The sequence below is a fragment of the Ambystoma mexicanum genome, chromosome 8 (assembly GCF_040938575.1).
Source record: "Ambystoma mexicanum isolate Mex_15411 chromosome 8, UKY_AmexF1_1, whole genome shotgun sequence".
NCBI lineage: Eukaryota > Metazoa > Chordata > Amphibia > Caudata > Ambystomatidae > Ambystoma > Ambystoma mexicanum.
The window spans coordinates 724,597,052-724,610,542 of NC_090929.1; the positions used below are offsets into that span (position 1 = coordinate 724,597,052).

General features: G+C 44.7%; 1 protein-coding gene across 2 annotated transcripts in view; it reads right to left on the reverse strand.

Moving 5' to 3' along the window:
* Positions 1 to 13,491, reverse strand: part of ECD (ecdysoneless cell cycle regulator) — a 1,545,240-nt gene that overhangs the window by 337,180 nt on the left and 1,194,569 nt on the right. For both annotated transcript variants that reach the window (XM_069610537.1, XM_069610538.1), the window contains exon 11: positions 6,461 to 6,644. In XM_069610537.1, coding sequence (XP_069466638.1) covers positions 6,461 to 6,644 — 184 coding nt within the window. The remainder of the gene's footprint in view (positions 1 to 6,460; positions 6,645 to 13,491) is intronic.

The window sequence follows — 13,491 nt, forward strand, 5'->3', positions numbered from 1 at the left end:
CGGAATCTCGTGTTCGTCATCTGTACTTTCAATTGTGGTTGGCTCGATGTCACTGTCCTTTCTTTTCGTTTGTCTTGCTTGTTTCTGCAAACTGCTATTTGCTGTAGCTGAGAACAGCAATTCATTGTAGAACTCTTTCATTTGACTTGGCTGCGTCAATACAGATTTAGATTTTATTTCTGGGGCTGTTTTGAAGTTAGCTGGAGTTATTACTTCTTCTCCCAAGCCTCGTTTCGATCTATTTGGGTGAGGGGTTGAGGTTTTTGTTGGGCTGGTAAGCACCGCCAGGGCCTCAGCTTCTGTAATTGAAATGTTTGATGTTTGTCCATTTTGAGCGTCTTGTGGCTTCGAGGAACAGTCTTGGCTGGGGACTGGACCAGCTACAGTTTGCGGTAGCTCTATGCAAGCAGGATTGCATGGACTGTGATTCTCTGAAGGAAGACTCCTCCGGTCTCCATCTTTTGCTAATGTCTGGTTCGTTACGCTTGCAACTGGTTCTCCGGTTCCAGACGCTTGGAGTAATTCTTGATCAGTAACTTCTAGTGCAGCTGTCATTGAACATTGTTCTCCGTTGATACCGGAGGCTACTTTTGTTGCTGTTCCGAGGTCTTTTTTATTAAAGTGCCATCTAATTGATTTTATGTCCGTGAGAGAATTTGCTCTTGCTTTACTCTTTTGGGTAAAATTTTGAGTATGGCTTTTATTTGCTCTGAGTAAGTCCTTTTTTGCGGCTGGTGGGCTTGTTGATTTAGTGCTTTTGCACATGGTTGATTTTGCTGGTTGCTTTAAACTGCAGTTTTGATTTTGTCCTTTTAGAATCGGGGGCTCTTCAAAGGTCAGGGGGGCGTGGACTTTTTGAGAGAGAGCCAGACTTTGCTTTTTAGTGGGAAAACGGGGGTTCGGGGAAAGTTCATTGTCGTTCCAGAGGTCTCCCATGGCATCCACATATGCAGGAGAGGTTGGGCTTTCACATAGCTCTTCAGTTCCTTTATTTAGCTGTGTTTGTGGAAGCGTAAAAAAGGCTTCTTCACGGGGAGCGCAGAAAACAAATTTTCCCACGCTCTCTGTCTCTTCGACTCCTACGGAGTTTTGAATCCCATCCTCTTCCGTTTGCGACACTGTTGGGGCCGTACCTCCGGACCGCGGGTCAGTAGGTGTATCGTCCAAACACACAGCCCTTCTAGCCACACCCACACCCTCTCTCCCCACCACACCGCCACCTCCGGTGATCGGGGGGCGGTCATTCGACCTTCCAGTCTGAGCGCACACAGCTACCCTAGAACCAAGGGTCTTGAGGACGTACTCCCCACAAACCCCCGGCAGGGGAGGCCCGCTCACCGGCTCCAGAAAACCCCCCGGCACACCGGCCACACTCCCAGAGACACCTCCACCCGCCCCCCGCAGCGAGCGGCCGGAGCAGTGGGCCAGCGAAGCCACTCCAGACTCAACGAGCCGCACGACAGCCGCAGGGGAGGGGAGGCACCCCGTTAGGGAGGAGGCCTTAAAGTTTTTCGAGACTGGGGAACAGATTGTTTGACACGTACCTTTTGGTCCATTGACCGCAGTTTCCGTATTTGGAAAAACCGCCAGCCGCAGGGCACCTGTTTCTGACAGGCCAGCTGCGGGGGCGGAGATAGTATCCACTGGCTCTCTGTTGTGTTCAACACTGGCGCATTGGGGTCCATTGCATATTGGCATGCCGAAGCCGTTGACAAGTTCATTCCGAGTGTTGTTTTTGTCCATCTGCGTTTCATCAGAAGGCACAGGGTAAGGCGCCTCATCTACTTCATACAAGGCGTCGGTCATTTTTGAGCGGCTCCGTGTATGAGGTGCTTGTTTCTTTGGGTGGTTTAACGCTGTTTGTCTTATGTCCATGTCGCCTTCTGCGCCCTCTCTGCGAACACTCTGCTAACACTCCGCGGACGCTCCGCGTCTAGAGTGAGCTTATGTTCAGGCACCACCTCCAGGCACCACCTCCAGGCAGTGGAAAGAGAAAAGATACTCAGGTCCAGCAGGGTAGCTTCCAGGCACAGGCACCAAACACTCTGCTAACACTCCGCCCCAATTTTATACACTTCCCAAAATGCATAAATCTATGACCAAACCGCCAGGCCGTCCAATCGTTTCGGGGGTCAATTCTGACCCCTGTCGAAATTTGCAGATACCTTTCTCCAACCAATGGTTCGCAAAATGGCATCCTTTGTTCAGGACACTACACAAATAATAAAAGAAATGGAAGAATTACCTTTTGACCCTAATATTGAAATCCTATTAGGGTTAGATGTGGTAGCACTCTATACCAGCATTCCGCAGAGGACATCCATCGAAATGTTGGAAGAAAAACTTCTCTCTGATCATGTAGTTGGTTCTACACCTAGTTCTTTCATCCTCTGGTGTGCGGAAATGAGTCTAGTTGAAAACTACTTCCACGGCGAATTTTTCCAGCAAATACATGGCATGGCCATGGGAGCCACTCTAGCCCCGAGTGTAGCTAACCTTTACATGGAAGCCTTTGAAATCAACAAAATCATGAAAATAATAAATCCTTTTTTCAAATATATACGTATCTGGCGAAGGTACATCGATGACATCCTTGTAATTTGGTCTGGCCTGAAAACAATCCTTGAATAGTTTCTCGTGTGGATAAACAATCAAGACAGATACCTGAAATTTACATCCAACTATAGCACCAGCAAACTTGTATTCCTAAGACATTACCATCGCGGTAGACCCCATGAAGAACTGCATTTTTGTCAAACCCTACAATAAACCGACAGACAGAAAGTAGCTCACATCCCAAACACGTAAGGGACAACCACCCGCTGGGCCAATTCTTGAGGCTCAAAAGGAATAGTTCCAAGAAGGATGATTTCAACGAAGAAGCTGTCAAGATGCAGAACAAGCTACACCAAAGAGGCTATCCGCATAAGATAGTTAGGAAAGCTCTCAAAAGAGCTAATAACAACAATCGGGGGTCCCTATTGGAGTACAAAGAACATTCTAAACCAAGAAAGATCCCAAAATAAATTTCGTAAACACCTTCAGCAATATGTCAAATGACATCAAGAAGATAATTTTGAGAAATTGGCCAATCCTGAAAAAAGAAGAGACACCGGTACCTAGACCTGTTGTTGCGTTTAAACGCAGCAAAAACTTGAAAGAACAAGTGACTAGGAATGATGTGTTGCTCAGACCTCGATCTACAACGAGCTTGTCTCAGTTATGGGGTCTCCCGAAAATTGTGGGCCATTATCCATGTGGACAGTGTATATATTGCAAGTATACAACAAAGAGTACAGAAGTAGACATAGGGCTGAAATCTAAATGGCAACAAAAATCACATACCAATTGCAACTCCACCTTGGTAGTTTATGCTAGCTGGTGCCCATGCGAAAAAGTCTACATTGGCAAAATGGACCGGAAGGTGAAACTCTGCATTGGTGAACATAAAAGCTGCCTAAAAAATCGGATTAAAAATGCACCTATGGTCGAACATTGGATAGAACATCAACACACATTAGAAGACCTGAAATGGACAGTACTTTATAAACTGACTCCCAGTATGGACTCCAACAGGGACAAAACGACCCTTCTGAAAAAAGAACAACAACTTATTTTTGTAACCAACAGCTCCAGGACTGGCCTCAATGAGAAAGTGGACTGGAATCTGTAAATTGTTATTCAAGCATTAAACAAAATGCAATCGAAGACTACAAATATATATTTAATTTACCAACATCACGCGTGGTTGACAGCTCTCTTCCTAATGGGGATCGCCTCATAGTTGCGTGGGTAACACGGACGAACACTGATTAAGGAAACAAAGGAGGGACTTGTTATAGTCATACACCATGAGCTAAAGGTATTAGCTTGATGTATGCTTCAATTACAAGATACGTGAGCGCTCCAATCACATGATACGCGAGACGTCCAGAGACACGTCGATTCAGGCATATAAATCATGTGATTTACCGAACACTCCAGCAACGGCACTGTGAGTACGGACGGAGAATTACTGGAGGAAATGCACTACGTGGTAAGACTGAGAACTCTGGGAATAAGATTTAGTTACATGTTAGACCTGTAGTCCTTTAGGCTAGTCGAATACGGACTCCCATTCGTGTTAAATGGAGTGCCATATCTAATGAGCTACATCAGCTGCTCATTTCCTTCTGTTCGTTCGTGCACTGCGACTTTGACCTGACCCCCTCACCCTTTAACTCGAGCCTCATTAAGCTTCGAGCAGCGCAGGCGGATGCCAGATGTGGTTTTCCTTTATGCCTCATGGTCATTTAAACACATTTTATGCCTTTACTGTTTACAGGCCACTAACCGGCACCCGTATGACTCCAGCAGCTATTTGCTAGCAAAGGAACGCCACATGATACTTATCCCGGTCCACGAAACACGGATACAGCATCAATATTCCAAACACGACGGAAAGGGACATTATATGGTTTCTTCCACTGCGTAACCATGATTATATAAGGAATGGTAAGCAGCTCGTTCCATCACTATATGCTTACATTTGAAATGTCTCCAGAACATACTGACAAAGTTGCATTTCGTTTCTTGTTCTTCCTTGCCTTTCTGATGCAGAATAACCAACGGTGTTCTTTGTAACCCCAGACTGTAGCCACGTGGAATTAAAGACCGACCAACTCAGATGATCTTTCTTGTATTCCCTCGTGAACTTCCATTTTTTGATGTAAGTGATGATTCTTACTTCGAGCCTTCAGTACCTTGATGTACATAGTTTCCTAATGAGTTTCCTATTCACCTATTCCTGCTCGAGCCAGCACATTGAGCAGTGTCTCCCTTCTACTTTATATAGCGCTGCCATTTTGTATTTGGTGGTGCCTTAATTTTACTCTCATGAATATTTTCATTCATACCGAGTGTCACCTTTTTCTTTTCTTTTTAGATCACTAAAAGTGATATACTTACCAGTTTAGGCAGTTATATCATTTGTCGACCTTTAATGTTCATTCCTTCCTATTCACTAGAGAATGAATATACAGGGCATTACTCATCTGTACCCTGATCTGTTCCCTTGTCAGATATGGAGTCCCTCTCTTGCTGTTGAGTCTCAAACAATTCCTGGACCATTCACAGGAAGAGAAGAGTTTGGACTATCAATTCACATGAATATGTGTCTAAAGCTATTATATTTGTCATTGTTTTTTATTTCCTCTGGATTGACTCTGCAATAATCTGATTGTAGTTATTAGATGATTTGTACCCTCACCAATATCACTAGTGTTTTTTTTTGGTTTTGGTAGACGCCAGACTATCCCTGAAGAATTTCTGTTTACTTTGTTTACACACAGGTTCAGAAAGAAACATGTTGGGAAAGTGATGAATGAATGAATGAGTATGTCTGAATTTGAATTAGAACTAATGTAGTGAGTGATTAGGTTGATTTTGGTGACATTTGCACAAGACTACCCCTGAGTGATCTCAATCTTTATTCACTCCTGGTTTTCACACTGTTTATTATTTTTTGGTATCTGTGGTGATTATTGTATATTTTTTCTGTTTATTCTGCTGTTTTACCTCCAATTGTGAAGAGGTACATGTCATTAGCATTTGCACTTTATACCAGTTGTCTGGTTACTGAAGCTTTTAAAGTTGACTGTGAACAAACTGAAAGTTTTTTTAATGATGATGAAAACTAATAAATGATATATATTTTTTGTAAATTTGTTTGGAATCTGATCAGTAACTGATGATTAATGCCGCAAGCATCGGGACACCAATTGAAAAGGGAACAAATCAAGCCCCTTGGCACTGTTTTGTTTGTTATTCTAGGCTTCGCCTAAAAAGTACAGAGGATGTGCCAAGAAGAAGGCTCATAATCCTCTTACCTCCCCATAGGTGTTTGTTTGTAGTTCCCAAAGGGTACTGCATATAATTCTGCCTAACAGTGATAACCAGAACAAAGGGCTCTTTTGCCCAAGCATGCTCTAAAGGCCCTCTAGCATCCAGCCCTACACTGTACAAACTTACAATTTCCGAAATCTGCCTTAGAAACATAACCCAAGTACCATAACAGTTAATGACACCTATTCCACCTCTCTCTTGCAGAACTATGCACCACCTAACAGGGCTGACATGTACCCATGCTACCATAAAACATTATTCTCTCTTGTGTTCATTCCCTCCCTCCCTATGTTTGCAGCATCTATTTTTCGCTTTCCCATCCCCTTATATTCCCTTGCTCATTTATAACTCTGGCGGGTGCAAATAATGCCACTTCAATGACAAGCCTAGGCAAACAAATTACTAGAGTGATGATTGAGTGCAGTATAAAAGCCTACTAACATAACTACACAAGGAAACACCCAGACCTAAGTTGATCCTGGCATTTACAGAACCAGATCAATTTAAAAGTCACATTCTCTTTGGCAAACACTTTATGCACAAGGTATGTGGAAATGTAGTGAATCCAAAAGCATACCGTGGCACCTCAGCTCCCTCATGTGTTGACACCTTTGCTATAAATGCCTTCATGCTGTCTGTGACTTCTGACAAATCATACTTCTGCTCTTCCTCAGTAGCAGCTGGAGGTGACTTCTGGAAACCTGCTGCCTCCTGCAGCATCTGCTCAAGTTGATCTGGTGTTATGTTTAACCAGCTGTCATCTGAAATAAAATTGCATTTGTTTGAAACCTAACTGGATTATTTACCAGCACAGTGCATCATTATACAGACACAGACAACCTCACTAGGAGTTTGGTGTAGTAACAAAAATTTATTTTCTTCTATAGAGCTTAAAGAGGAATACTTCCGGCTTCTAAACGCTGTGATAACAAGTGTTATTACCAGATTTGTAATGGTACTCGATTTGTCGATCTAGGGAAGATGAAAGGGTTCGGGGCCTCGTCCACACTTGTTGGTGTGGGAGGAGAGTGACTAGTGGGAGGGGAAAAAAGGGGGAGAGAGTGAAAGGGTGGCAGAAAAGAACAGGCCTCAGTGTGTGCCGCCATCGGTAGAAAGTGCTGGCTGCATTTTCCGTAGCAGGGAGATGAACAGCGGCGTGGCACAATCTCTATTCAAACTCTGATATAACTTTCGAAGTGCAGACTGCTCTTATGTCACAGACCAGTGCTTTACCTGTGAATAATACACCCCCAAAAAACGTGTTAATGTAATAACCGCAAATGTTAGATTCCTACCATATACTTTTTTTGATAAGAAATCCTGTAACAGTTGTGGTAATTCTATGCCTGCAGTTTTGAACACAATTTGCATTGAACATGCGTTGCAAAAAAAAAAAAAAAAGATGGTTTGACAATTAACATATAATCTATAAAAAAAAGAATGTAGAATCTTTCATAGATTCACATGCTTTGCCTTATTCTGTCACCCTGCGGTAGGAAATAAAAGAGGCATTTTAAAAATGTAATAATATCCCAAAAGCGTCATCAATAGGAGTACCTCTTACGATGTTAATCCCATTATATATGGATATATTTGATTTAGTTTACATTATAAACATTAAAAACATCAAAATCACAAGCTAAAACATAGTATAAAAACATCTAATAAAAAACCTATATTGGTGGTCTTTAGGCATGAGTGACATCCTCACATTGTGAACATACACTGTCAGAAATTAGCATATTCCATTACATTACTTATTCAGATGTATCAATTGTGGCAACAAGGAATGAAGAGAGTGACCAACTGGTTCCATGATGATTGCTATAAACATTTATTCAAAAGAAAGATAAACCTATCTGTCCTTAACTCTAATGGGATTTCCCTAACTAAACTACAGAAACCCGGGTGCTCGCCAGGAAGTCTGTGAAAGTCCAAATCAAAAGGCTCCTATGCTATCCCTGTCACTACAATACACAATAATGCATTGGGTAAAGTTTCCCAAAGACGCCAAGTTTTCTCAAAGTAAAAGTTCCATTAAGGTTCTGGACTTGAGCAACGCACAAACAGAACAGAGTTCTACAGCATCCTAGTGGGACTAGGACAATGACTCCCTTCTCTTAGCTAGTTCCTCAATGTTCCTTATAATTTTCAGCTATATTTGTAACTCCTTTAAGGAGGTTTCCACACAGTCGACTTTCTTTATACTCTTTATTGTGCTCCCACTGGGTTTCGACTCTCCAGCAACACAATCTTGTGGAATGGCCCAAGGATTTGTGCTACAAAATGATTCACTGCTTCTTCATGGTTTACAGTCTTAAGTCTTCCCTGCCCCCTCCCGGGACTTGTACTTCCCGGAAGTGGGCTGGGACCCTTCTCCCAGGGAACTCTTCACCGGTTTTGCAAGGGTTCCCATTACCTTCTCCGAGGGAACTCTTCACCGGTTTTCGCAAGGGGTCGCGGTCTACTCCCAATTACTGCTGGTGGTCTTGGCGCAATTGTCAAACCGCTCGGTCCACCCACGACGGGTCACGCCACCACCACAGTCACTCCTACTCTCTGCAAATTTGCCAATGTAGCTCTAGCCGCTTTGCGGAAGTTTAGCCGCACCAACAGAATCATGGAATTAGCAGGAGTCCAGAGCTCCTCTGATATTCCAGGCAATGACTGCGACAGTGCAACCAAATCAGACATTCACCTTCTCCTCGGGGAAATTAGATCAATGAAAAATAGCTTCACAGAAACAGTCTCTGACCTGCAGACGAAGATGGAAAAAGTTAAAGATCGTCTAGAGGCGGTCGAGAACAATCAGCAATCGTGAGACGTCGCCACTATGCAGTATGAAGCTAGACTCCTAGATTTAGAACAAAAGGAGCCTGACATAGAATCCAAGCTCGATGATTTGAAAAATAGAGAGCGCAATCTAATATACGCATAATAGGTTTGGAGGAAGAACGTGGAGAAACACCCTCCAGCCTGGAAAGCAAGGTAAAAGCTCTGATCTTGACCCTCTACGACGACACAACACTTCCTGTGCTTGAATTCGACAGAGTGCACAGGGCAGGGGGCCCACCTAAAGGTCCCCGCTCAGTTCTCGCCAAATGCCACTATTATTCCCAGAGACACAACATTCTGCAGAAGGCAAGAGTCAGACACAATAGAATTTCAGGGATCACATATCCGCCTCTATCAAGATCTATCAGCTTTGACATTAGGCAAAAGAAGAGGATGTCGCCCCCTAACAGGTTGGCTACAAGAGAAGGGAGTACGCTATCGATGGGGTCACCCCTTCTCCCTCACATTTGAGTACAATGGAGAGGAATTCAGGATAACCTCTGTCGAGGAAGCCTACAGGCCTGTCATCACCTCCAAAGCCCAGCAGCAAATTCAGACACGGACAGTCGGAGAGAACCCTTGGGCCCCCATAGAGAATCGGCAAGCAAACCACCAAGACGGGGGCAATCAAAGCAGAAATGGAAATATATATGTTTGAATACTCCCTGAGAATGTATCTAGCACACTCATGCCGAGAGCGTCCATTGAGATTTATTCATACCCAAATCACACAAGCCGACAAGATTCTAATAGAATATTACACAAGCTGCAGAAAAGTTATATATGTTTGTAACACAATGGGCCTCATTCAGAGTAGGGCGGTAAGGATTAACGGTCACCGGTAACGAGACTGGTGCCGTTAAAACCTTTCCGCCCTACTACGAGTTCCTTTGCGGGCCCTTCCTTAGCAGGCGTTAAGGACGGAACCCGCAAAGGGACTCTAGTGCTAATAACGGTACCGTAATTTATGGTACCATTATTAGTGCCTTCCCCATTCCCATTGAGCCCTATGGGGGCTCAAATGGGAATGGGGAAGGGCCCTGGTGAATGGGGAATTACCGGTCCCTCCAAACGTGCAATGGACCGGTAATTACACCATTCACCAGGGCGGAATCGGAACGAGTTTGGAGGCAGCCATGCCGCAAATAGCAGCGTGGTTACCTCCAAACTCGGAATGGGACCCAATGTTCCTTGCTCACGTGAAATTTTTTTTTCTTCCTTGCACTAACGTTAAGTCACAGGTCAAGGCCTGGAGAGGGGTCCACCCACAGTGGCCCTTCTTGATTAAGGGCTTCTCGTTCTTTCTGTTTGTTTTTCTTGTTTTTTTACTTTCCCATAGGAGAATGCTCTTGCTAGCTTCTCGTTTGGAGGGTAGGGGAAGGGGGGGGAGAACCGCTCGTACGTTCAAGACTACAGGAATAAACCACGTTAAAACTCTGCGCACACATCCCTCAGCATTGCGACTGAACTACCACTTCACCATTAAGGGGAGGGGTAAAAAATTGGGTGACTGGCAGGGCGAGGGGGCAATAAATATAATTTCACACAAGGGGCATGGCCCGCCCTGAAAGCATAATCTTTGGTTCCCTTAACGTAAAAGGCTTAAACTCACCACAGAAAAGATCAATGCTGGCGTGACAGTTCAACCAATCTAAACTTGATGTTCTTTTTGTACAAGAATCGAAATACACCAGTGGCGCAGAAAGGAAAATTCTGGGGAAAGGGTTCGGTGAAGCGATTTGGGCACCAGGCCCCCATAAGAAAGGCAGGATGGGCATACTGTTAAGAAAATCCTTGGGACTCCAGATAGAACATGTATACAAAGACATACAGGGGAGATATGTTGCACTCGAGGGCAAATTGAGAACCCGTCACATCACACTCTGCTCAGCCTACGCACCCACCAGGGACAATTCATATTCTTTGAACCCTTGTTTGACTTTCTAGAAAACTGGAGGGAAGGCACCCTTGTCTGTGGTGGAGATTTTAATGTTGTGGCGGACCGTGAAAGAGGCTGGCATCCGCTGCAACAGAGCTCTCCACCCCCGAGCAATCTCCAAGGAGATAGATTTCTTAGCCTATTAAGGGAGCACCACCTAATAGACACCTGGCGCACCACACACCCTGAGGAGAAATCTTACACCTTTTTCTCGCCCCCACACCACACCTTCTCCAGGATTATCTCTTGTTGGGAGCAGAAAGTGAAAGCGACATTCTGGGTACTACCATCCAAGTGGTAGCTTGGTCGGACCACGAGTTGTGCACCCTAGATTTAGACCTAGGCCCCCTTCACACCCCCGATCGAAGGTGCCGGTGTAATGACTTCTTGTGCAGAGACCCAATATTCAAAGAAACCTAGTCTGAAGCCATCACAGATTATTTTGAAACAAACGACAAAGGCGATATGCCTCTTAATACGATCAGGGAAGTGGGGAAGGCCACAATAAGAGGGCTCTTAATATCAGAGGGAGCGGCTAAAAAGAGACTTAGATTGTTGAGAGAGAAAGAACTAAGGGCAGACATAGCTATGTTAGAGCGATCCCTGCGTGAACACCCCACCAGTGATGAAGAGGCGATTATGAGAGTAAGAAAAATTAGGGAAGAATTAAGAGACATATGGAACGGCAAAGCCCTCACGCAGCTTAGATATCTTAAGCAAAACATTTTCGAAAAGGGAGATAAAGCCCACACGATGTTAGCGAACAGACTCCGAAATCAGAGGACAGACAGAGCAGTTTTCAAAATTAACGATGAATCTGGCTCTTCCCTCACAAATCCACAAGACATTGTTGAACACTTCTCAAGATACTATGCAAAGCTGTACACGGCAGAAGAAAGTAGCCCCCCATTAACCATCGAAGATTATTTAGCCACCCTCCCCCGCCCACCAATACCTCCTGACCACCTTGCCATACTGAATGCCCCTATAACCGCAAAAGAAGTGCAGGGAGCCACTGCTGCCCTGAAGGTGAGCTCGGCGCCAGGGCAAGACGGATACACACCAGCTTTCTACAAAATAAACTCCACTACCCTTTTCCCCCTTCCTAGCTAAATTATTCAACTCAATCTTAGAATCGGGACACGCCCCTAAGTCTTATACGGAATCTATAATCATCGTAATCCCCAAGGAAGGTAAAGACCCTTCGGAATGTGCCTCATACCGCCCAATCTCCTTAATAAATGTAGATACAAAGATTTATCAAGCATCCTGGCCTCACGCCTTGCTTTGGTCCTCCCCCATCAGGTCCATTCAGATCAAGTGGGATATGTGAGAGGAAGGCAAGGGGCGGATAATATTAGAAAAACCCTTGATCTCATGGCTACACTCCGAGAAGCGGGGAATGAACCTCTTCTGCTTTCTGGTGACGCCGGAAAGGCATTTGACCGCGTAGAATGGCCTTTTCTAATTGCGGTATTGAAATGGGCAGGACTGGGTGCCACATGGATACAAGGAGCAAAGGCCCTATACAAAAATCAGCCCAAGCTAAAGTCTCAATAAACAGAGTTTCCTCCAGTCTTTTTGACCTCATGCGAGGCACAAGGCAGGGTTGCCCGCTCTCTCCCCTCATTTATGCGCTAGTAGTAGAGCCCTTCGCCCAAGCCATCAGGTCCAATCCTATGATCAAAGGTATCCCCCGAGGAGGAAAAGAATACAAGTTAGCCATGTTTGCCGACAACATCTTCTTGTATCTCACCCAACCAGTAGATTCTGTCCCCGCATTCCTACAGGAATTAGCACATTACGGCGCCCTATCAGGTTTTCGAGCCAACCTCCAAAAAACAAGAGCTGTCCCTTTAAAAAAGAATGACGAACTACTGACACTGAAACAGACGAATTGGAACTTCCAGGTACAAACGGCCTCGGTGAGGTACTTGGGGGTAAACATCACAGTCTTCCTTTCAGATCTGTTTGAAGCAAACTACACGTCCCTGTGGAATACTATCCAAAAAGATATTAAGAGATGGCTCACACTGCCCATGTCATGGGCCGCGCATTTCACCACCATAAAAATGAACATATAACTAAGATTCCTGTTATTGTTTCAATCCCTCCCAATTATCATTCCGGAACCCTTTTTAGCAGAAGTAAAACGCATCCTACTTAGATTCCTGTGGGCGATAAGAGACCGAGGATACCATACTCCACATTAATACTGCCTAGAGAGGCGGAAGGAACGGGATATCCAGACCTAGAAGAGTACTATAAGGCATCCCAACTCTGCATACTTCCAGACCATTTGTGGGAAAACCCCGAAAAACAGTGGGTAGCAATAGAAAACAATATCTTTGCTCCAGTCACGTTAGCAGAATGGCTATGGGTCCCACAATCTCCAATGACGCAGCGCGTAAAAGAACACCCCATCTTCAAAGTCTTATGGTCCATCTGGCGCCCAACCCAGGCCATGCGAGGCGTAACATCCTAGCCATCCCCCCTCAGTTGTATCTGGTCCACTCCAATGCGCAAATTAATACAAGGGGTGCAGCGGTTTCAGCATTGGTATGAGGCAGGGCTTACTCGAGCTGGACAGCTTTGGAAGAAAGGCTCATTTGTAACCCTAGAAGAATTTAGAAGTGACCTACAAGGTGCAGAAGTGCCCCCCGTGCTCTTTCTTCAGCTGAGAAGCGCCCTTAATGATGCCCGGTGGGGAGACCCTCTAAAACGCACCCTGACACCATTTGAGAACATTTTAAGTACCCCTCAAACAATGAAGGGTCTCATATCACAAATATATAAAACTCTAATCATTAGGAGTCACCTCCAGCGTACGCCAT